Source organism: Grus americana, chromosome 1, assembly GCF_028858705.1.
Source record: "Grus americana isolate bGruAme1 chromosome 1, bGruAme1.mat, whole genome shotgun sequence".
NCBI lineage: Eukaryota > Metazoa > Chordata > Aves > Gruiformes > Gruidae > Grus > Grus americana.
In genome coordinates this window covers 43,789,717-43,814,759 of record NC_072852.1, presented here as the reverse complement: position 1 = coordinate 43,814,759, position 25,043 = coordinate 43,789,717, and the positions used below count along the sequence as shown (strand labels likewise).

Sequence of the window (25,043 nt, the reverse complement as noted above, 5' to 3'; positions counted from 1 at the left end):
CCAGGCAAAAATTTTTAGGAAATGATGCTGAAGTTATTTAATTATTAGCTATTTTTTGAGGAAAGAATGATGGTGTTATTTAAAACTGAAATACCTTCCACTTCCTTTTTCAACAGATATTAAGGAACATGCACATCAAATTCTTCCAACATGCACTCCAAACACGAAATATGACCAGTAAACCCAGAAATGTGAAAACAAATTAACTTCTCAAATACTTGGAGAATTCAACAGACATATGTACTGACCTGCTGATAAAAGAATGTATGAGGTCACTGTTGAGGTCACAGTATGAGCTGGGGTGTGTATTGTTTTTAAGAAAATGATACAGTGGGAAATCGATCCCTTTTGGTGTCTTGTCAGGAACATGAAAGCAACAATTGGTGTTGCAGGTTTTTCACCTAGCCCCTGACTTCGTGCTTGGAAAGCTTGGGGTGAATGGGGAGATAATCTCTGGAACGTCAAATACAATTTGTTTGGTGTTTTTTCTGTTTGTACACATCAACAAGTTCATGAACAATTCGGTTATTCTAAATGAAAGCATTAATGCTAATCATAATTTTTAGATTGCCAAACAGATCTTTAAGAACATCTGCTGGTCATTTTCACATAAAAAATAAAAAACCCCTCTATCCACAAACACCCCCAAAAGCACATAAGAGCAGAATGCCACATTTTAGTCTGCTCATCTATACAATGGTGTGAACTTCTCTTGTCTTCCTTTCTTACCCACTCTTCCTTCTGTGGCTTGTCTGCATTTGCTCTACCCCTTTCTACACAGCAGTCTCTACAGCAGACATTGTAAAGCACAGAATACAATGACACTAATTTCTGAAGTGCTTTTGTGCTGTTATAATAGAAATTGTAAGAAGAAAGTGTTGGATTTTTGATTGGAATATAGCACTGGATTTGGTCCTGAATAGACTTCTGGATTTGGATTCAGAAAACCATGAAAGTATTTCAGTATCTTGCCTGAATTTCTTAGAAAGCTAAAATGCGACTCCACAGCAGCCTGGATGAAAAGAAAAGACGAGGCAAAAGTTCTCTTCCAGAGTCTCAAAGTAACTCCCTACTTCAGGGCTCTCATCTCTGCAGGCCTGTGACCACCGCCACCGTGAAAGAGCCCTACACATGCACTAAGAACACAAAATTGAAGATAAATACTACCCTGGGAGGACATTTTTTAAGGCAATGATAAAAGGAACTCTGTTTAAACACAGTGGGTTTTAAAGCAATGCATCACTTCAGTGAGCCTGTCTACAATCTCTTTAGTTATGCAACACTTCTGAATCAGCAAGGTACCAGCGTCTAAATATTTATGGAACTTGGCAACTTCCTTAAATTGGAGGGCAATGTGAAAATGCACGCTTCTTTAAAACAGAGGAGTTTCTCTCCATTAGGTCAAAAGAGAGTCTACAACAGAGTGTTCATTTACTAGATATAATTAAAGCTTTGAAAGCGTTCCAGTTCTCTCCTTCACCACTATTTAGTACATAGCAACTTCATTTAGCTCATCAAAAAAAGCAGCTTTTAGAAATAAGGGCAATTACAACCAGTCATGGGATGAATCTTTTAAAAGATAAGTAAACAGGTAAACTATTGGGCATTTCACTGCATCTCTTGAACTTTGCAAATTGAATCCACCCAGGTGCGCTTCGTGCTTCCTGAACCCTCCCTCTTGACTACACCAGAAGTCATAAAGCCACAGCTCGCGCAGGAGACACACTGAATTTGCTCCTTTCCTTCTGATTTTACAAACATTCTGGTTGGGTTTTTAATTAGATAGATTTTGCATATTACCCTGAAAAATATTTATAGAACATTGAGCTCATCAAAAGAAAAGTGATAAAAATACTTGTCATTAGCAACCTCTAAAAGTACAGCCCAGAGATTTCTGCAGGTCTAAGGTTGTGCGGCTGGTCCTCCAGCTGGAACTTAAAGTCCTTGGGAACATATATGCAGGAGAGAACATAACACAAGTCACTGGTTTTCCTTTATGCTTAATTTTCATATTACTGTTTCAAATTGACCTAAGCACTAAAGAAAAAGACTCAAAAGAAACAAAATCAATAATGACTTGATGTCACAGGTTATTAAAACTATTCAAATTAAACCAGAAATCTTTAAAAGCCCCAGGGATAATAGGAAAGACTCGGATGCAGGCTTTGACTTTTGCTAGCGTACCTGAGCATTGGATTTTATTCCATGTTTAGCATTATATACAAAGAAATATGCTGTATATGATTTCATACCATGCCTATAAACAGCCTTCACAGTCACCTGTCTCTTTGCTATATGCTCATAACCGTGGCAAGCATTTTCCACATTTTCACAAGATCTTGTGTCTAGCTTCTCAGTCGAGGAAAATAAAAGCACCCGGAACAACAGAAGGCAATGGGATATCTGCTCTTAAACTCAGTAGGACTAGGACTTTTTTTTTTTCTTGACTTCTTAGCCAAATGCTAGAATAGAAACATCAGAGTTGCTGGAGCCTATAAAAGGAGGCTTTAACAAGCACTTATTGCTTGTTGTCACTTCACTTCCAGTTGTAGCCAATGAAGTGTGAAGTGCAGGAGGAAGCAATGTTTTAAATAGTTATCCAAGTGTTTTCAAGCTCCAAAATACAGCCAGTATTACTTGAAAAATAAGCATTTACTGGGCTTTGGAGGGACACATATCTTCAAATACATTAATTTATATGATATAACAGTATAAATCTTTCAAAACTGTTTATGCTAAGAAATCCAAATAGAAGCCTTATATATACAAGAGCTGTGAGGACACTCTTGCACATATGTGTGCTGTGGAGAGTTGCTGCTGATCTGTCCATGAACTAACTGAGAGCTTTTACCAAAAAAAATAATTTAAAGTTATTGTTGGGAGGAATTACTGAGAAAATCTATGAGTGACAGGCAAAACAGCCCACAAGACTGGGATGCTGGTTAGCTAGTTACATGTGCAGTTAGAATACACAAAACTGTAGCTATCTAACTTCATGAACTATTATTTATTTCATGTGCAGATAGGTCTCAGCTCTCAAGTGTAGAAACCCTGGGACAAAGAAAATTCTTGTGGTATTTTTTCCCTAGAGGGAAATGTCATTGGTACGCTCGCATTGTAATTCCAAAGAAACTCTGAAGAATCAAGAGGTATGAATAATTAAAACAAGGTTCCAATTAGCTGACATTACAAGCCTAAATGAAGCATATTCTAATTGTTACAGAATTAAAGTCTGCCAAAAGCTACAAGCTAAAATACAAACATATTTCTATTTCAGGAAGACTGTTCAGATTCAATTTTTTGGACTTAGGTTTGGTGCTGGTCAGGATGTCACCTAAAAGAATTTCTAAGAACCATGTAGGTAAACAAATGCTTTAAATTGACATAATTTCTTCAGAAAGTAGAAATTATTTGTGATCAGTTTGTGAGCTTGAATACAATCAAATACCAACCAAAAAAAAAAGTATGTTGGACTGAATCTGAAACCGAACCCTGCCCAGACTAATTCATATCCAGACACTGGGCCAGCTTAAAATAAGTTCAACTTAAAATAAGTACAGCTCTGATTTATGTCATATGATCATCTGTTGATCATATGGTCAGCAGACTCCTCAGACTGGGAGTGTTTTAAATAATTCCTGCACATCAGCAAGCTGCCAAATAGATTACTGTATTTATACTATTTATTTCAGCTGAAACAAAAATGGTTGTACTGTATTCTAATGATTTATGTATTAAGTTTCAGGTCACAGTGGATTTAAACAGACAAGTTACATAAAGAAAAAAAAAGAAGATTGTGTTAATATTTTAATTAACGTGATCAAGTGCCTTTACATGAGAAGGGATTAGCTAATGCTGTTGAAATAAGCAGCCTTTGTGATAACTTGCCTGTTCTACTGCTAGCTTAAGCCAATTTACCTTTGTGTACCCTAATAGTATTGCCTATAATAGGGTCACCAGCTGTAACAGAGTTAACATCAGTATTTAAATCCAGCTCAATGCTGCCAAAATCTCTACTAACACAGAGTTTCAGCTGTCTGATGGTACCTCATGACATTGCAGATCGGTCAGATCCAGGGGCTCCTGACAGAAGGGCAGGATGGCAGAGCAGTAATTGCAGTCAATGAAAAAACCACGATTACTGTGCACCAGGTCCCATGGCTGTGTCCATGATTGTAGAAGACAGAAGGGTTTTTTTCTGAGAAATCTAGCGTGTTTCATTTTGACATTTCATGGAATAAATGGTGACCACAACAGTAGTGCATGAATGAATACTGAAGGAGCAGGCAAAGAAATACCCTCTAATCCCCCTAATACAACAACTAGATATTGAGGAAAGAGGAGGACAATGGACCAAAAAAATTGCCAGGGTCACTTGTTCTTCCTAAGTCAACTCTCACATTGCCATTGTCAGGGAGGGAATATTGACCTGATGGACCACTGCTCTGATGCAGCAGTGCGTGCTCATTCACGTGTGCCTGCAATAGGGCACTGGGGGAGAGGCCGTAGGTGGAAGGGATTTGCAACAAGGTTCAATGAGGAGTTTATTCTTTGAGTATAATTACTGCCAAATAAAAGCGCAAGGTTAGACGGGTTAGTGCGCATAAAAGTCAAGGAACTCCAAAATGGTGAGTCTGTAAAAGACGCTGTAAAATCAAGCAGCTTTGGCATTCTTTCCACGAAACAGGCTAGTACTTAGTTGCAGCAGATGTAGGCAGCTCCTGTTCCAGCAAAGATCAAGGGCAGAATGAGAAAATACATCTGGAATGATCATAGTAGTTTCAGTATGCATATACTTTCTGTTTTTTCCCTTCATATTCTAACATTGTAACTGTATCATATTCTGGAAGTAATGCAATATTGCTGAAAAAGCTTTACCTGGCATCAATTTTTTTGTATTTTAGTTTCCAGCAGTAGAGCAGGGGGAAGTTGTCGTCTCTTTTTATGATTTTAACAATTACAAATGCAGAAGGATAGGATAGTTTTAGTTACCACGTTGGTTTGTAATTAACACACTACATCACTGGGACATTCTATGCCACTTTATTATCCTCCTGTCTTGCACTCTCTTTGCTATAGTGCCAAGCTTTGAAATACTGGGTATGTGTAGCCGCTAAAAGATGATTCACTGAAAAGCACTGTCACCTAGGCATAGTGTACCACACAATGCCATCAAACGCTTGACAATTTGTTTGACTGTGGTTATTTTAATTTTAAGCACATGTGAGTGCTTAAAATTACAAGAAGCGTGTCTTCTTCCCTTCCTTCTGCAGCCGAATTCACAATGCAAACCCTGTTCCACCCTAACGTTGCTAGTTACAATCCCTTTCCTTTGCCATTAACTACCATGGAAGCCACGGCTTCTTGCTTTCTGGCACCCTCTGCTGCTTTACACATTACACCACAGACAGCATGTTATGGACAGTCGTGCAGCACTTGTATCTCCAATTAAAACACCTTCCCAGTAGCTGGATTTCCTCGCCCAACCAAATAAAAGATGATTATATTTGCACTTGGTGTGTGGCCTCATTTATTGTTTGTAGGTCTTGATGCTTAAGTCTCAAAAATTATGTTCAGTACCTTTGTTCTAAACTTAATCTGGAATCACCCTAGGAGTGGAGAAAGTAGCCCTGGCAACTCTAGAGAAGTGTGGCCATCTCAGACTCTCACAGATGTCCGGAAAATACAAGGCTTCATCAAAACTCCCAGAATTCTAAAGCTTCCACAAACCTTCATTCACAAATGAGAGGCAGGGAGAGTCACTTAAATGCCTTTCAAAGTAAATAAACTCATTGGGGATTCATCAGAACCACACAAGGTACTTCACACGGATGCACGTCCGTGTGTGTGTGCACCACACCAAAACGCACGCCCACATCATTTCTTGAGAGTCTTGCATGTTGCTGAAGCTGCAGAATTCACCATGGGTCAAGATAGGCACTGGCAGATTATCTTAGAAAGAAGAATGACTGAGAGGTCTTGGGACTCTGCTTCATTATTAAGAAATGCTCTTTTGTGAAAAGTCTACCTCTCTGAGGAAATTCAAGGCTTCGCAGACATGGAAGAATAACATCCCCTAACTAACATACAGCATACGAAATCATAAGACAATCTAAGCAGAAGTATTGTAAAGGCAGTGGTTAGAAAATCTTTAAATAGAACTAAGTCCTCAACTATAATCATAACAGAACTGGCATTTTGCCACAGTTCCAAAATAATCAGACATTTGATAAAAATCTAGAAAGCTGACAAAATCTCAACATTACCAAAAAGCCTTGTTTGGATATACTGTAAAATAAAACCACTTCAGAGACATTGTTTATTTTCTTGTAAAGCTTAAATATGCATTTTTGGTGTTGAGCTAAACATCACGCACTTTCGTCCCTATTTTTAAATCCAGTAAACATTCTAGACATTCCTAGTATTTATAACATACTCTCCCTATAGAAGATGATAAAAATACACCATCATGAAGCACACATATTTTTTGTAATCCCGCTGCTGCTATCCTGGGAAAAAATGTATTAATGGCTATAACCAACAGGTGCTTTCTAAAATGCATGTCATAGTCAATTTGTGCATATGTATTTTAACTGCATGTTTGTGTTAAAACTTTTCAATGCATTTCTATTAATGGAGGTTTCAAGGCCATTTAGTCATCATCTCTTTGTCTAAGCATCTGTATCACAAGTATCAATTCCAAAACTTCAGGGAATGTTCACATGACATTTTTGAGGAAAAAACAAAACAAAACAAAACAAAACAAGACAGAAAATTGAAGAGGGTAGAAAGCTAACTACAGATGGGAGAATATGGGGAGACTGTCAACTGCATCTCTTCAAACAATAAATACTTCAGAGTCTATGTCACCCACTAGTCTTCATGCATAAAGTACTCCAGGATTTCATCTCTGCATATCCTCCCGATACAGTTTAATGGAATGAGTTTCTGATCGAATGAAGTTCCTGACAAACACCATTGAGGGATGGGGAGAAGAGATGGGTGAGGTGGACATGCCTCAGAGGGATGGAAGTACTGGCATATTCCAGATAGAGATTAAAAGGAGGGCAGTTTCAAGGAATTGCTAGGGAAAAAAAATGTTTGAAGGGAAGCAGTCGATTTTAAGGAACTAAAAGATCTTTCTGTGTTCAGCAATCTTGGTCTGCAGAAGCAAAATGTGCATAACCCTAATTCTAACCCTAACCAAGCAAACTCATCCCTAACCTAACTTCTCAGTAGATTTCATGCAAACTGATATCATCACAGTGTAAGTACTTCTTATGACATGATTATTTCATTAACTTCTAGATGAATTATTCTCATGTGATTCCATGCATTAATAGGACATGGAATTTGTAAGCCTAAACAAAAAGGCTAATAGCTGCATGCGATTTATATTTAATGAATAATGTGCTTCTTCCAGCATAGTAAAATGATACCCAGGATGTGTTCCTGTGGCATTTTCTTTTATGACTTCAGACAGTCAAATGCGAGTGACTCAGGGGAATATGCATCTCACTGCCTGATGCAAGTGAGTAACTCTGAGCTGTTCTGTGAAGAGGGATTGTCATAAATCCTGTGGTTCTTTTAATGTTCTCAGATCTTCTCTGGATGTAAAGAGAACTGCTTGTTTCAGTACAGAATAAAGAGGTCTAACAAAAAGCCAAACCAGAATCGAATCATAAGAAAAAAGTCATGATTTGGTTGCCTTCTCCTCCCCTTCCTTTCCATGCCTGTAACATCCTTAGGCAGGATGGATGAAGTTTCCCATCCTTTATGCTTTACCAGATCTAAGACTTGCAGCAGTTCTCCCATCCTTTCCTTAGCTTCCTCTTTCCCTCACAATAAAAACATATTTGGTCTCCCACAAAATGGCAACTGTTACTCTGCTTGTCTGTCCAGCTTTCACCCCATATATATATTTTTTCTCTTCCATTTCTAGGGTTTTTAGAAATTTTAGAGTTTGTTCACAAAAGCAGTCAGAATTCCTGTTCACAAAAGCAGTCAGAATTCCTCCTCTGCCAGTTCCATGTTAAACCAATTTGCCTCTCATCTTACTCAAACTGGCTAGGTTAATAACAATAATAATCTCCTTTCAGCAAAACTTGGAACCAGAATTCCAACATCTTCATCCTTGAATGTCAACCATTTTTAACATTAACATCTTTAACCTTACCCTTACAGAAATTCTTTCCTCCTCTCTTTCTTTATTCCCCCCATTCATATTGTGACAATTATTCCCATAATGTATCCTTAGAGGGACCCTTATTATTCCTTTTTTTTTTTTTTTTTTGGGGGGGGGGGAAGAGGGGTGCCACACATCTCTATTTTTGATGCTTTCATTTTCATTTTTACTCTAGTCTTTATGTCAAGTTAATTTCATCTGCAAACAAAAAATAAACTTCAATTTCTGCCCTGATGAAGGAGATGTTACTTCCTGTAACTATTCTTCAGTTTGCATTATCTATTTATATATTACACTTTACATACACCTACATGCATTGCCGTTAGAGAATTTTTAAATTCCGTGGCATACAGGATTACACAGAACACCCATGGGCCCCTATAAGGCATACAGAAGTTTATAAAAAGGGTTTGTTGATGCCTAAAACAAAGAGGGAGACTCCACGCCTGAAGGTTAGCTTCTAAAATTTTGTCCTGCACCTATCATTTATGATTCAGGAGTCTGAAAGGGCTTATTTCCCTCTCCGAAATGTTCAGTGCCCTGAGCAAATTAAAAGCAGTTAGGGAGAACCTGATGCCCAGTACGTTGGTTCGACAGAGTGGCCACTTCCCCGCACATGGAAGAGGATCTTATACAGATTCTTGTTGTCATCCCCATTATTTCCGGGTGGCGACATGAAGACGTGTAGAAGGCTTGATAATCATTTCTCACTACTTTGAGAGTCCAGGACATGCCATATGAATTGTATGCCACAGGATTTCTCAGACTGCAGGAAAAAGCCTCAGGGCCCTATAAACCTGGACAGTACAGCTAAATGAAAATGCATCTTAGTAGTTACATTCCTATCATCAACCAAGGAAACATGGGAAACCTCAATGAGATAGTCAGCTTGAACACTCAGTGCCAAACAAATTGTAAAAGCTCTGAAGCCATCTTGTACATTGTACGCTGTACAGTGTATTATTGCAAATGGCTGGATGTGTCAAACATGTCCAAGAAAATCTTCCCTGGAACAGCTGAGGACAGTCACTGGGTGCGGGAATGGGGTTGGTTTTCAAAGGGGACATCACACTCTGAACCCACCTAGGAAATTAGAGGACTTGTCCAAGAAAACATCTTCAGAAGGACAGTTAAGACATGCTCCTGGTTATGACAGTCTTGAGCGCTTTCCTGGGAATCCCAGAGAGGGTACGAGTTGAATGTAAATCACCTACCTAGTGAGGAATCTTAGAAAGCATAGCTAGTTAAGTAAAAAAATTGTATGGGTCTGCTTGAAACTACCATCAGAAAATGGGGAATCTGAAAATGTATCATGTGGAGGAGTGTCATTTCCTGCATAGATAAGCATCTGCTTAGATCCTTTCATAATGGAGTTCTATCAGTCTTGCCTGCTTCAGTCCAGAACGGCCACTGTTGCAAGTAGGAGAGAGTAGACTGTGAGATGAAGTATTTGTCATCAGTGTAGCTCCAATGGGTATTTTATCCCCCACAAAAAAAAGAATTGCATGAGGTTTTACTCTCCCAAACCACAAGAGCTAGATTCAGAAATGTGGATTTAACTGGTAAGTAAATCCTTGGGGAGGAGTGATGCCAAAGAATGTATAAGCTGTGCATTACGGTGACAAGTTCTTCCTAGGGAATGGGGAGCACGATACTTCTGCCACTATTTACAAACTCCAGGGAAGAGCTGCAACTGCTGGGAGCTGGGTAACATGCAGGGACAGGTTCAGCTACACTGAGGGCAAAATGTCCTCATAACACTCCCCTCTGGATAACACCCTGGCTTGAAGCCACACAACGGTATGGACAATATCGACAGTTATCAAGAGCAACTTAAAGCACTTTGATCTATTTTGTTGTCCAAACTCTGCCTTCATCAATGAGAATACAAATCCAAGTGTGGACTTTCAACTAAGGCAGATCAGGGCCTGTTCCAGGAGGTAACAGGTCTCCAAGACGAAGAGTATCTTACTTTATCCAAGGAAGCCCATAAGAGAAAGTTCCTGTTGTAACACAGACATGTCCGCTCATCACCAGTGTGGCCAGGTCCTTTATAATGCACCTGGCAGAGAAGGAGACGTGCAGAGCAGAGGGGAATTTTAAGATGATACTGGAAATTCCCATGCTACATGTACACAAAAAGACAGAAGACATGGCATTCGATCTACATTGCCAGGAAGCTGACAGAATGGAGAAGAAATCATGCTTACCAGCCTTCTCATGGCTGTACACATGCTGCGTAGAAAAGGTAAAGACCCCTATGTGCCAGTTTTGATGTTGCATATTGAAAACTTCTCTGGTGAACAAAAATAAGTATGTATATTCCCGATGTGAGCATGCCAAATAGCCAATGATCTGGATTACAACAATGTAGAACACAGGTATGGTGTCACTGGAAGGAGAATCTTGTCTCTTTCTCTGTTCCAGATCTGAATACTTTCATCCAAATTAAAATCATCTAGCTAGTTGCCAGCGTGAGCAAAACTCTTAATCTTCCTCTGATCCTTTCCACAGAGTCCTTTACCTAATACCTGGGCATATTATTCAATTCTGCTCTTGCCCAAACACCCACACACAAACTATGACTATGTCTTGCAGCTTCTTTCTATGAAATGCAGCTAAAATATGAGCTTTCCTATCTATAAACACAGGAAACCTCTCACAGGAGCTCAAATTTTAATTACTACCATTTTTTTCCTCTGGCTTTACTGAGATCACTTCCCTACATATCATGCTGTGAACCTGTCATCCTTTTCTAAAAGTACTTTCATTTTTTCCCTCTTAAAGGTTACTCCGTTATCAAATCCCACATCCCCCTCACCTTCCACAGGGGACAGGGAAATGAGGTTTTGAATCTGTCCTGCCCATATTGCGAGAAGCTATTCCTTTTGACTACCTTTTTAAACAGAGATTTGTACCAACAAAGGGTGTTTTCTCAGGCCTTGTCTTCTCTCTTATGCAAACTGCATCTTCCCCAAAACAGAGCAATCAGCTCATCATCAAGAAAACTCTACGTGTCTGTTAAAATCTCACTGGCAAAGGCTAATAGGCGTTCAACACACCTTTTCATTCAGAACTGCAAGATCCTTCTGCAGCTTCACCGCCAGATTTAGATTTCACTGTCTTGAGTAACTACTTGCAATTTTTTTTCATGTTACTATTCATGCCTATTTCCAGATCATTCGTGAACATAATGAATGAGTCACAAGCACAGATCCTTGGGGGATGCGAATCATAGACTGTGTTTTTACAAACACGGACCAGTTGTTCCTTGTTTTCCATTCCTAATGAGTTGTTAAGACATTTATGGGGATCTCCAAGAAACAGTTTATGACTGATCCCTTGCCTGTAGTTCCATCCCATGCCACAGCTATTTCAACCAACTTAAAAAAACCTTACTGAAAACCTGATATCCAAATGGTACTTTCCTTTTAGAGTGAAATATTTTTACTTCTCTTGCACCCAGTCACATGAAAGTGCATACACTCCAATGAACACACTTCAGGCTATATTTACTTAAATTCTGAATACTAAATATGCAAGCATGCACCATGGAAATAGAGGAATGAGGCTACTGTCTTGTGTTCCATTCATTTAAGCACACCAAGGATGTACAGCAGACAAAGCTAGAGTTTCTTATTCCCTTGTATTTTCATGAAACTCCCATAGCAGCCAGTCATGAAATCTGTGTAGATCCACTGATAGCCATGGGGTCAGAGTCAGGATTTAAACCAAAGGGCACCGCGCAGGTGTCCCTGCAGGAAGAAACTGGCCTGCACACGAAAGGAGTTGGGATTAGTTTTCAAAACTTAGATCGAATTTCCAGTTGTAAGGGACCATCATTCTACACTTAGCCAAATTTCAGTATGTATTTCACTGTGTCATGCTTGTGTGGAAGGCTCACCTACAGCTGCTCCAAAGCACAGAAAGTATATGTTCAATCCTAATGTCACCAACTGCACCAGCAAAGCCAGAAGATTCTTACACAGTTCAACGCGGTGCTGACAGAACAAGCTCACATAGACCCACTTGACAGTCAACACAGGGATAACATTTTCAGGCTTCCCGCTCCTCAAAGAGCTCCACGTAACCATACCCCACACATTTTCATATGGAATTCTATGGGCCTTAGTAGAACCTACAATTCTTACTTTACACAAAATTATCCTGTTTTTCACAAACAATTTTTAGACACAGAATGCTAATGATGATATTGTATACTGACATTCCTGGATACCGAGGGATGCTACTCAACAGTGTCTGCCCATCACATCCCTGGCAGCGGAAGTCTGAAGGCAGGAGTCTATACTGAAGGGAGATATATATACATATATATGCGCTATAGGGCAGGTATACTCTGTGGCATACTTAGCAGTTCCAGTTTCCACAGGCTGACTCCCTGCTAAGTAGAGATCTGCATGCACCTCACCCCCTTGCAATCTTGGCTTCCTCCGGAGAAAAACCCAAGCATATGAGCAGAGAGGGAGCCACAGGGGGCTTTTGTGGGACTACGGGAACACTACGAAGCACATCTACCCAATAAATTACAAAGCAATGCAATGTCTACCAGTATAGACATGGTCACTATGTCCTACTTCAGCTTAAGGCTTCACACACTTCTTTCACTATGCTACAGTAAGTTCTATCATCACAAAAATGTTCCCTGGTTAAGCAGAGACTCATTCACTCACTCTACCTTATTTTTTTAAACTACATAATTTTTATTCAGACTCATAGAATATAGCAAAATTGCTGGCTTTCTTGTGGCTCTTTTCTGAAATATTTTCAATTTATTAACATATTTTAAAGGCCTTATTCATGAAATCAAGTACAACGTTGTAGAAATGATCTTACTAGTGCTGCACATAGTCACATTGATTCCCACTTTTAACAGATACACTGCTATTCACTCAAAGATGGGGTCAGCTCTGCTAACTGCAGTTTTTTACTAAATGCTAATATCCATATGCCAATGTCCTATAGCTCCAACACCTTTTCCAACTCCCCGATTTCCAGGATGTGGTAAGCAAGACCTGTATTTTTATTGAACTCAACTCCTTCTGTTGGACTGCAGCATGTCTGTATCCTAAACTATAAAAATTACCTTTGAAGCATACCCTTGGTTATATAAACTGGTAGAAAACTGTGCCAAAGATAAGATTGACAAAATGAAAAACAGCCTTCATTAAATGCATGTAACAACATTAGGAGCCTTTTAATAAGAAGGGTCTCTCCATCCCTTTAATAACTATGAGAAAACCCCTGCTACCAACTACAATTAAGGATGTTTTTGTACATAGATGTGTACTGACATAGACAGTTCTCACAGGAAGTAGCAAGAGCTAATTCCAAGGAAGAAAAAACAGCTAATACGACAACGTCAGTCTCTGAAGGAAAAATCAGCTTGAAAAACAATATACTTAAAATTTTGGCAACTTTGAATTTGTTTTACTATTCATGCAGCTGAAAGCACCATAAACTGCATGAGGAAAGAATAGAAACATTAGTTTTGTAAAATTCTCAAGGGACAATACTGCAAATATCACCATAAAAAGATTTTCAGTACAACACTTTGTGACTCTCTTGCATTTTCTGTGACAACCCCAGGATGGATAAAATTTGATACTCTGTATGCTTACTATATGTTTGGTATGATCTGTTTAGAGACAAAACACTGGAGATCTTCCAGTACCTTTTTAATATGTTCAGGAAGAAAAAAAGTCTGAATTCTTTCTCTTTGGACCATTAGAGAAAAGCTTTATAACTTATTTTCTAACCATGTCCTGCTTTTTCTAATGATAAGAGAACTTACAACAGAAATTAAAGAAAAAAAAGGCTTATAAAAGAAGCAGAAAGGCATTAGATTTTGGTTGTATCAAACCAAAAAGATATCAAAGGTAAATACTTGAAAGACCATTATCTTCTAAAAGAAAAATTATTCTAGGTTTCCTTAATTGATAGACTTATGGAATAATTCATACAAGGCAAAGCTAGAAATGAATGTGGTATTTTTTTCCATTGAAGGGCTTGAAAGAGATGATGAAAAAGGGCTGAAGTGCCATAATCCTCCTTGAATGCATAGCTGTCAAGAAAAAAATAGGCAAGGCAAGGAGAAGACTCTATATGACACTGTAAACATATTATAATACACCGAGTTTTAAATCCTTATTATCTTTATTAAAATCACTCACGAGAAATGCCAAAACCTTTTTACCACAGTAGTTTACCCAGCAAACAAGCAAATATTGCCAGTTCTCTTGCAAGTTTCATGTAGTTAAAGTTTCTGAGATTTGAATATGAAATAATTTATTCCCCAGTACTTCTCAGGTTCTCAAATTCTGTGTGTGGCATCAAATGTGAGAGCATAATGACAGTCACGAGGATCCTGGTAAAGCTAACTATGCAGAAACTGGATGCTGCTGGGGTTCACAGGTTTGAATTTTTATGAACTTGGACCTGTGGACCCAGTTCAACTTGTCTGCAAGTACTTTATGTATCACTGCCAAAATGAGCACAGAGTGCAAGACATTGCAACAGACCTAGCTAAAAGAAAACTAAAAAAGAAGCATTATATACATATTTAAAATCAACATTAAAAGATGTTTACAAACTAAGGTAACAGCTGAATTGAAATGCCTTAAAAATCTTGAAAGATGAAGCCATTGGCAAAAGGAAAACCAAATGCTGAGTGGCACAGAACTTGGGATTATTGGTAATGATTAATTATGAATTGATATCAATATAATCTACACAGAATATCAAGTGTTTCCAGCAGCAGACAATCCCTGTCAGTGCTCTCTAGCTTCTTTTAAGCTAATAAGATGTCTTAGACATCACCTCCTGGGAAGGGTATCAAATGGCAGATGAATACAGAAAACATTTGTCCTTAATTGCAAGTTACGAGAGCAAGGATCATGAAAACATATGTGAAAGAAAAGGGTGGTGGGATTCTTGAGGTTTATAAACTAAAAATGTTAAAATGAAAGCGGCGAATGAATGGCTAACACGCATGCTATAGCAATATCATGACTGTTGTTGGTTTGATGGCTGATGTTCTGACAAATCCGGACAAGACATGTTGCTACGTATTGGCATATGTCAAATATGTAAACTAGCTTCGACCACTGTTACATTTTTTTCTGCATATTACAAACACCCAAGAGTCCACTGTTACAAGGAGAAGAGAATTGGCCTATCATTAATTGAGTGGGCTAACAAAATTGAGCACTGCCAAGGGAAATTACCTGAAAATGCAATAAGATCATGCCTTCAGCTAGGCCAGATCAGTGCACAGTCCAAAGGAGAAAAATGGAGAGCAGACTCAATACCTGGGGTCTCTGAGATGCTTTGAGAGGAAAGGCTGACAAGTTTGAACTACTTTAGCTTCAGTCCATTTTAAATTTCCTAGCTCAGTTGAAGAAATCAGCAGTATAAAATTGGTAAGTTAAAAGGCAGGAAAATAATCTGATCAGACTGTAGAGATAAAACAATACAGTAAAGAGACTGAATCAAAGAAGGATAAAAATATATTCTACTTCTATCAAGTTAAAGTGGCTAAACGTGACACCTTAGCACTGTGCAAACGCTGATGTATGACTATGTACAGGAGTGTTCAAAGCACCTGGTTTGAGACCCAGAGCACCTGAGACAGTCTTTGGCCCGGCTGAGCTGAGCGATGTGCTTATGGCAGGAGGAAGACGGGTACGAAGAGATTCCCACAGGTACTGCTGCGGCACGGGTATGCATTGACCATGCTTCCTCCATACCCGCAGCGGAGCTAGAGATGAAATCCTGAATCCCTGTGCCACATAAAGATTTACCTATCGACAGGGAACATACACAGATGTCATCGCTTTGGACATGCAAACATTGCTAGAGTGAATAATTTTCTCTGCAGCTCGGCTTCTTCTCATGGAAATGAAGCTCGATAGACATCAGAGTGGTGGGTCCCTGAGCAATCCTAGATGGTCACTAACCACTTACATAACCTCGGGAAATCATATCACTTTTCTGTGCTTTTGTCTCTTCTTGTTTGCCTTGTCTGTCTGGAATGGCAGGTTTTAATGTGATTGAAGTCGAGAGTGATTATCTCTCGATCTGTGTGTGTAATAGTAGAGTTCCACGCTAGAGTTCCCAATGTTCTCAGCCAGGGCCGCTAGGTGCTGCTGTAATATGAGTAATTAAAATAATAACTATTATTAAGGAAAATGCATCTATTCTTACTATGGACTGTTTAAAAAAGCCTGAAAGCCAAAGAAAAAACTTATTCTAAACCTGCACCTTTTTTGAAAAGTAAGAACCGAAAGACCTGATCATTCACTTCCCTGGTACTCAAATTTTTTCCTTTTACCTTTTGCAGCTTTGCAGAAAAAAGCTGCAAATGCCTTCCCCCTTTAAAAAATGCACTGAATAAATGCAAATTTTTTTCTACTCCATTTCCACTTTTAAGCCCAGATTCAGCAGTTTGCTATTATGCAAGCTCATCCAAATCATTACACTCCAAAATCCTTGCCAGCTACAAAATTATGCACCTTATTCATGTAGTATTTGGATGTGAACAGAAAGCCAAAGTCCTCAGCATGAGGGAGCATGACCAGAATGCATGGTGATGTTACTGAGGCTCAGATTTTTGTACCTGTGAGTTCCACAGCCTTATAAGGAGGGTTTATCATATTAAATGTAGTTGACTAGCCATAAACACAGTAGAAGTTTAATAAGACTCCATATGAATCACAGTCACAAAATGCTTCTTGCCTGAGAGTACTAAAATGTCTTTAAGCAGCTGCCAGCTATAGCTCAGAGAGCTATATGACTAAAGTGCTATTTCTGAAAGTCTTGGAGTCAGTGCATCTAACTGGACGTTACAGTGGACAATCCAAAAGGCTATTTATATTCAAAAATAATTTGGCAAGTCTTGTTCATCAAACCAGTTTTCCAGACACAAAGACTCCACTTAAAATTTTTTTTTTTTATTTACTGCCCTTAAAAATGAAGTTAAATGAAATTATCTGGATCATCAGAAGAACAGGTCTGCTAAGGCAGCTCTGGATTAATAAGAAGTGATTAGAAGTTTTGCTGCTGGGTTACCTCAAGACGCAAAGTTAGCAAGCAGAGAAGTTAAGTGACAAACACTAAGCACATGTGGAAAAAAAAGTACCAGGAACACTATATGAGAATTAAGACTTTATGGTAAACGTGGGACAGAATATTCACACTTTATATAAATCATTATTAAAAAGCATTTTAGGAAAGTGCAGAGGTGCCAACACAGATGAAAAATATATTTTATTCTTACCATTTGAGACTGGCTCCGGGGACAGCCATTGATATCTTCAACCTTTTCATTTGCTAAACAAAAACAGTGAGGAGAAAAGCAGAAGTAAACAATGAAATAAAACTTTCCACTCCCTGGCCAAAAAAAAAAAAAGACCTAAAAAACCAAAACCAAAAAAAAAAAAAAAAAGAAGAGCAGAAAAGACACAGCAATAAAGTGCACAGGGTTTTGTTGACACAGAGCTCCTTTCTAAGTAAAGCTCAGTCGTACAGTAACAACACTCTTGTTAGCAGCAGTTGCTTCCACATGCCAAATCATGCAAAGGGGGAAGTGCGAAGGAGGTCGCTGCTAATTCTTCAGCCCCTGCAAAATAACTGCTGACATGAAATCTTCCACAATTGTCTTTGCAGGGTCAGGATACAGTTTCAAGGCATCCCAGAAAGTATGAGCCACTCCAACGAACAAAATGCACACATGGGAGACATATGGTTTAATGAAGCATTCATTTCTGACAATTCAAAGTGTGTAAGATACAGTTCTGGCCATTTAAAGTATGGTTAAACAGCCACTTCCAAACATGCTCACATAAACGTATTTTTTAATTAAGACAAGGATGAACCACACAAATATCAGAGACATATGGACCCAGTCAAATTGTATTATTCAGGGTTCATCTTATTGTTAAATACATTCAACTTGAATTATATATTCCCCCATGCAAGGAGTCAGCTCGCAGCACTTCTCGCAGCCCTGGTCTTACCGATGATCTGGATGATTTCTGCTAGCAGAACTCCATCTGCAATGTCCTGTTGCAAATCCTTGATCAACCGCTTGTGGCCAGATTTTGCTAGGTAGTGGTTAGCCCAGTCAGTGTAAATCTGTAGAGCAGAGGGGGAGGGCAGAGGGAGAGGGGGAAGAGAGGAAAGAAGACAATAAAAATTCTTAAAACAAATGTTGGCTTGCAGACCAGAACTATTCTGGATCGCATTCCCATTTAAAAAGTCAGCACCAAAGGAAACAATTTTAACGTTGTGTTTTTTGCCTTTTTTTTTTTTAACTGGCCATGCCCCTCCCCCTGCCATTCTCTGTTTTACTTTAACTTCAAATGATTCAGGCTGTTTCATGAGGGTTCAAACTTGCTGTGACCAAGCAAAATTCCCCTTATGACTGTAAAGAAAACTCCTGTCGTAAATCAGTCACATCTACCGCAATTCCACCTCCCACCGTGTTTCTACCTATATGCACACCCCACCGCCAACATTCACACTCCGGGGCTGCCTAAGAGAAAGTGATAGCAGAGACGTGTGCCTGTGTTTGGTAAGAGCTCATCGGGTTGTCGCCGGCAATCCCGCGCCTGGCGATGCCTCTGTGACACTTTCTGCAGTAATCACCATGTCCCGCCGCGCAGGGACAGGTCGTTTGTCCCCTCGCCTACGATTCAGCGTGCTGTCATGTGCACAGAGGAGACTGAGAGCGCCAGATGTACAGTAGTCATCGCTGGAATTAGAGTATATATTCTGGAAATATGCTGCATCCTTTCTCCGCCAAAAGAGGAGCAGGGGGGAAGGGTGAGACTGAGCAGCACCAAATACTTAGTAACAGGCAGCACAAAAATGGCAGTTATCAACAAAAGGTTGAAAAGGACCAGCTGAACTACATCCTCCAAAAGAAAGGAGGAGGGCGGGTGGAAGAGAGAGGTTGCAGGCATTTCATAAGGCGTATATGTATGCAGAGAGAGCGTTTGGTAATACCTACAGCGCGCACGCAAGGGGAACCAGGTTCAGTTAGGGTGAGATAAGAACAGACAACTTTACCTATGTACCAAAGGAAGAGTGCACCCCAAGAGGTGCTCACACCACCGCGGGATGTCCCAGCACCTTCACCTACGTACCGAAGGAAGAGTGCACCCCAAGAGGTGCTCACACCACCCCGGGGCGTCCCAGCTCCTTCACCTACATATCGAAGGAAGAGTGCACCCCAAGAGATGCTCACACCACCCCGGGGTGTCCCAGCACTAGCAGAGCTTGGTGCAGGGGTATCACACAGCTGGAGGGTATCAGAGGCCCTGGGCAGCCAGCCCTGGCTCCCTTTTGTGGGGTGTCTGTGCCCTCTCTGCCTGCCCCAGAAGAAAGGACTTGTACAGACCTTCCCGCTACCATAGGATGTTACCACTGAAAGAAGGTATGTAAGTACGACAGCATCACTGTCGTACAGTAAATATAATATCCAAGGTTCTTTCTCTGCTGAGATTATTGTTTAAAAATGTTGAAACCTCTTCCATAAAAACAATATGAGCTCACTTTACAAACATCCTTTTATTTAACCTCACAGACCCTGGGGAGGAAGGGGTCAGAATCCCATTTTGTGAACAGATAAACAGAGGCCAAAGCCATTTACTTGCTTAGTTCACCAAGGCAATCTGTGGCAGAGCCAGAGCAGGAAAATGGATGCAATTCCCAGTCCAGAGTCTTACCCAGAGAACCAACATCCACTTTCCACCCAGCAAAAGTATCACTGCTCAGTCCACGTTCACTCCTGGACTCCTGGAGCTAGGGACTCCTTCGCTACCTGAATACCTTTGTCACAGATTTTCTCCCTCGTCGTTATAAGAGATGGAGAATTGTAACTTGTTTGGTCTACCCTATTTCTTCCCATATTTCTGCAGGTGGATCACCACCTGGTTTGCCATAGCTTTCTTGACAGCTTTAGAACTTTAGATAACTCCACTTTAGATTCTACTTCGATAGAATTAAACTGTGGAAGCTGATTTGGCTCTCCCATAGCCAAAGGATGCTGCTGTTAGATGGGACCCTAAATTTCCCTGCTGCACCCAGAAGTCTGCTTCGGTCATCTGTATTTTCACTGACTGATATTCTTTTTTTGCTATTACAGGTGAGTGACATGAAAGGCTCCACTAAAATGGTTTTTAAAGCCAACTGTAGCTAAGAAAGTGTTTATTCAACTGTATAACCAGGTATAATGAATGCTAATGTGGAGTCTCTAAAGATTGTATGAACACATATTTAGAATATAAAATCGCGATGATAAAAGACGCATACCACACCCATAGCATCATGTATTCCCTACTACTAGTACTTCAACTTCAGTCATTCTTCTAAAGTAATGTCTCAGAAATATTCTCTGAGCTATTTGTATAAACAGAGCTATTTTCTGTATTGCAGTGAAACTGATCCACTGGAAGATACAGGCTTTAATACCCACTAATATTATTTTAGGTTAGTTTCACATTACAAATAAAAATACTTTACCAAGCATTTCCTTTTTCATTTGTCACACCCACACATAATCTGGTGTACCAATCCTAATTTTGACTACAATTTGAAGTATCCTCTCACTAAGCAGCCAGGGAAATTTCATTCAAGCAGCTGCTTTGCAAGTATCTAGTATTCAAAGAATGGACTTCACCCACCCATCCATCCCCTTCATAATTTTCTTTTCTCATTAATTTAAAAGTGGCAAGCATAAAGAATGTACACAGTGTTTTGTAAACAAAAGTTGATAATCCACATCATACCAAAACTTTACCGATGGTCAGTATTTTGATAGTCATGCAATAGTACAAAAAAAAAAATCCTGGGAGGAGGCAGAGGTCAAAGAACACTTTTTTTCACTTCAGAAGTATTAAAAAAAATAATCAAAAAGGCAAAGAGTTGTTGGCAGAGACAATATAGCAAACCAACACCCAATTGACAGTGGAATGTCACACTCAATTTCCTCTCTTTCCATGGGGATCACCACTTGCTTCTGTTTCCCCCCTACCCCATAGGATGCCCTTCTCATTCATCTCATTCTTCCAGGGACCCAACTGCTCAGGAGTCAGTTGTAAAAAATGAAAAGCATGTAGATAGACACATGAAATTATAAGAATGTACACATGCCACTATATTCTTTTTACATGAAATTCTCCGCTCCAAATATCAGGGGAAATAGAGAATCCCCCCTCCAGAGTTTTAAGTATCAATGTAACTAGGTACCTCTTAGAAATTTTATCTTAAACTCCTTGGGAAAACATAAAGCTCCCATGTGCATCACCATTGACAATGTTCAGTTTGCAAAGGACAGAAAAATCATGCAGAACAGAAGATAAAAAAATCAATAATTTCATGCAACAGTCTGCTTTCTATGAGACGTCCCCTTCCATTGGGTGCTGAGCACCTCTAAAGAGGAGCTGTGTATGCTCCCCCTCTTTTCAGAACTAGCAACAGATCGTATTGTCTTGCACTCATTGTGCAGTAACATTTCCCAAAAATCCTCTTATCTTAGATTTTTCAATGACGAGGCTGTTTCAGAGAACACAGACATGAGGGTTAGCCGTTGCAACACTTCCTCCCCTCTCCACTGCTTGCTCCAGTAACCCTGCCTTACAGCTACACACTGGGCCGGGTTGCTGACTTACTCATTTCCTCTCCAAGCTTCCTCTCCTACCACCCCGCTTTACAGGCACGTCTGACCGGGGAGTATTCGACTTCAATGCTTGGCTCTGGCCGCTGACAACGAACGGGAGAGCCGCTGTTATCTGCGACGCGGAGGACCGGTCTCGACAGCACGGTAACGGAACAGACCCGATCCTGTGTTTGTGTGGTCCGAGCCCCGTCCCGGCTCCTGGTGACTTAACCGGTTGCAACACGAAACAGGATTCAGCAGGGCAATCCGAGCTCGGGCACAGCCTGCTCATGTTAACGACGGTTTCCCCTAGCATTCCTCAACCGCTCGTCATGCTAAACCTTCAAGAGAGTAGAGGAAATAAACTCTGATACCCAAATATAGTTATGAACTTCACCTCGATACTTCACATGTAGCTATAAGGAGCAGAGTAGAGCTGCTTGGCAGGATCTGTAATGAAACAATACGCTTCATAACGTGGTGGTTTAACGGAGTGAAAAAGAGAGAGCATCTCACAGGTTACTGCCTTTCTTAGAAAATTCTTTAATCATAAACCGTGTGATTATACATCAGGCAGTGCTATAATGCCTCCTCTTTAAAATTAATACAGAAATGTTACCACCCACAATCAATGTCAAATGGGAAATGTCAGATGGATTTCAGAAGTACAGTCAGACTAATGCAATAATTATGCATGACACTTCGTTAGCGTCCTCCACAAAATCATCTCAACATGCTTTCCTGGCACAAATGAGACCACCCCTACTATTTATTATTTCTGTAGTTGTGGGGAAACTGAGGTATAAAGGCTTTCTCAGTGGATTTTTTTTTTTTTTAATGTGGCTCACTCAAGGGCAAACAGAGCTGGGAATACAACCCAGATACTCTGAGTTGCAATCATTTATTCTATATGCTTTTTTATCGGGCAGTTTTATAAATAGGCTTGGTGGGAAAATGCATATTCCAAGAATCAGGATCCTTCTGCATATTTTTGTTTGTTTGCTACAGAATATAGAGTTTCAGATCTGAAAATGGTCTGTTGCTGCCGAGAAGACAGCTTTCCATACTTAGAGTCTGCCTCTGTCACTCCCTTGTGTGCCAGTGCTGCTGTTTAGGAAGAACAGTTGCTGCCAACTGAGTTATGCCAAGACCTCGTGACACATTTCCATGCCATTTAGGATGATAGGTTATATTTGAAAAATATTTCAATATTTCTCAACTATATGAAAAAGTTTCCTTCCTAGATCTGTGGGAATAAACAAACAGTATCCAGTTCTCATCACTTGTCCTTTAAAATACTTTCTAGGAGACAACTATCCTCATTCATTAGCATGAAAGAATTGAAATGCTGTCCCCCAGTGCTCACTCTCGTACTCTCTTCTGTGCACCATACCACCCTAATACCTTTTGGGCTGGGAAGGCTTTTTAAGAACTCCATTTCTTTTTAAGAACTCCATTTCCCAAAAGGAATCTGTAGGCAACAGCAAGCTTCCCACAGATTTTTCTTTCCTCTTTATCTTGTAGCAAACAAGAGTTGGAGAAATGGAAGGAAAAGTTATCTATTACAAAAAAATGTTGCTAGCAGTATACCTGGGTTGCAATGGTCGTAGCAATATACACAGCAGGACTGTCTTTTATTCAATGTTTGAATTATATCAATACATTTCATAATGCTTTTTTTTTTCTTTAAAAAAATTTGGAATAAAGGAAAATGAAACTGTTACAAAGCCCTGACACCAGAATTTTAACAGTCAGCCAAAGTGGAAATATGGCACTGTTAACTTAATAAAAGGGCTATGTGACTTTCTAGTGTAATGTATTTATTCTGCTTAAAATGTTGGCATTGGAGACAACCGATAGTTGATAGCACTTAGAGCTTTTTGCCCGTAGACACTCATTCAAATCATGCTTGTAGAAGAAGAGATTGATGACTTGTTTCTGTTGCTCTCCAGTATGCTACAAAATGGGCCGTAAAGGCTGTATATCTATTTCCCGGGCGGTTTTCCAGTGTGTGGCCTACCCTGGATGTTGAATACCCAGCAGAGCCTACATAAAAGTCCCAGAGTCCCTGATGGAGAGGATTGGCCAGAGGAGAAGGCACGACCGCAACTCTACTTCAACGTAGCTATTCTTGGCTAATAAATTGTGGGTAGCAAAACGCGTGTTGGAGTGTCCCTGAAGCTGCTTGTGTTTATAAAGAGAAGCTGGGCAACACATTGACTAGCGTTAGAATAGGGTGAGGAAATCAGATTGCAAAGAGATGCCTTTCTCCTTCCCGCTGTCTCTGCGCTAAGGAAAATTTAACTGGAAGGCAGGATCTGACCTTTTAAATATTTTCTTATTGAAGGTTATTTCTCTGGGTTGCAAAAGAATAATTTCTTAGTTTCAGACCTCCACTTAGCAAGGAAAAGGACTAACTTTGAAAAGAATGGTTCACATTTAGACTGCCATAAGAGACAGACCAAGCATCCGATTTATGTCCGGATTTAACATACTATAGAAAACACACTGCGACTCATTTGCTATAAAGTGAGGCTGGGGGTGGCACTTTTTGTAACATTAAGCAAATTACATGAGAAGGAAAAATATTTATACAATTAAAAATATATGGCCAGAAAATGAAACTAGAATGACTTAATTTATAGGCAAGATGGAAGCCAATGCATTTCATTTAACAAAATGAAATGAGTATTAAATGACATTCCACAAACCCTGTTTCTAAATCCCACTGAGCAAATGAGAACAATTATGAGTTAAGGACTAGAAACCATTTAGAGGGATGCATACCAATTAACCAAAATGTCAGAATCCCTATAGCATGCTTCTATTTTGTAAATAGCAGCATGTATCCATCAACACTACTCAGTAATTTTCAGATAAAAATACAATTAAATAAAACTCCAATAATCCCAGCTAAGAAAACGAATAGAAACAATACTCTTCAACAATCACTGGCAAGCTTCAGATGACTTACCCAGCTTTAAGGGGGCTGTTTTATATTTCCAAGTTTCACTTACAGTTTGTGATCTAATCACCCAAGTAACATTTGTACTGACTTAATGTGCTCTCTTTCTTCCCATTTCTTACCAAATCCCAACTCAGAATTAATTTAATACATGTGTTTGAGGCCAATATTCACCAATGGCACAGGGGCAAGACTTTTGATGCATCTGTGTCAGA

At 39.6% G+C, this 25,043-nt stretch overlaps 1 protein-coding gene across 12 annotated transcripts in view; it reads right to left on the bottom strand.

The window, feature by feature from the left end:
• The window catches only part of NAV3 (neuron navigator 3), a 273,105-nt gene that overhangs the window by 172,717 nt on the left and 75,345 nt on the right, over window positions 1-25,043 (bottom strand). For 11 of the 12 annotated variants that reach the window (XM_054831177.1, XM_054831187.1, XM_054831197.1 and 8 more), the window contains exons 2-3: window positions 18,220-18,337; window positions 17,481-17,533 (exon numbers count right to left, since the gene is read on the bottom strand). In XM_054831177.1, the coding sequence (XP_054687152.1) occupies window positions 17,481-17,533; window positions 18,220-18,337 (171 nt within the window). Of the gene's footprint in view, window positions 1-17,480; window positions 17,534-18,219; window positions 18,338-21,876; window positions 22,010-25,043 lie in introns of those variants that run through there. The other variant, XM_054831234.1, reaches the window with a different exon arrangement.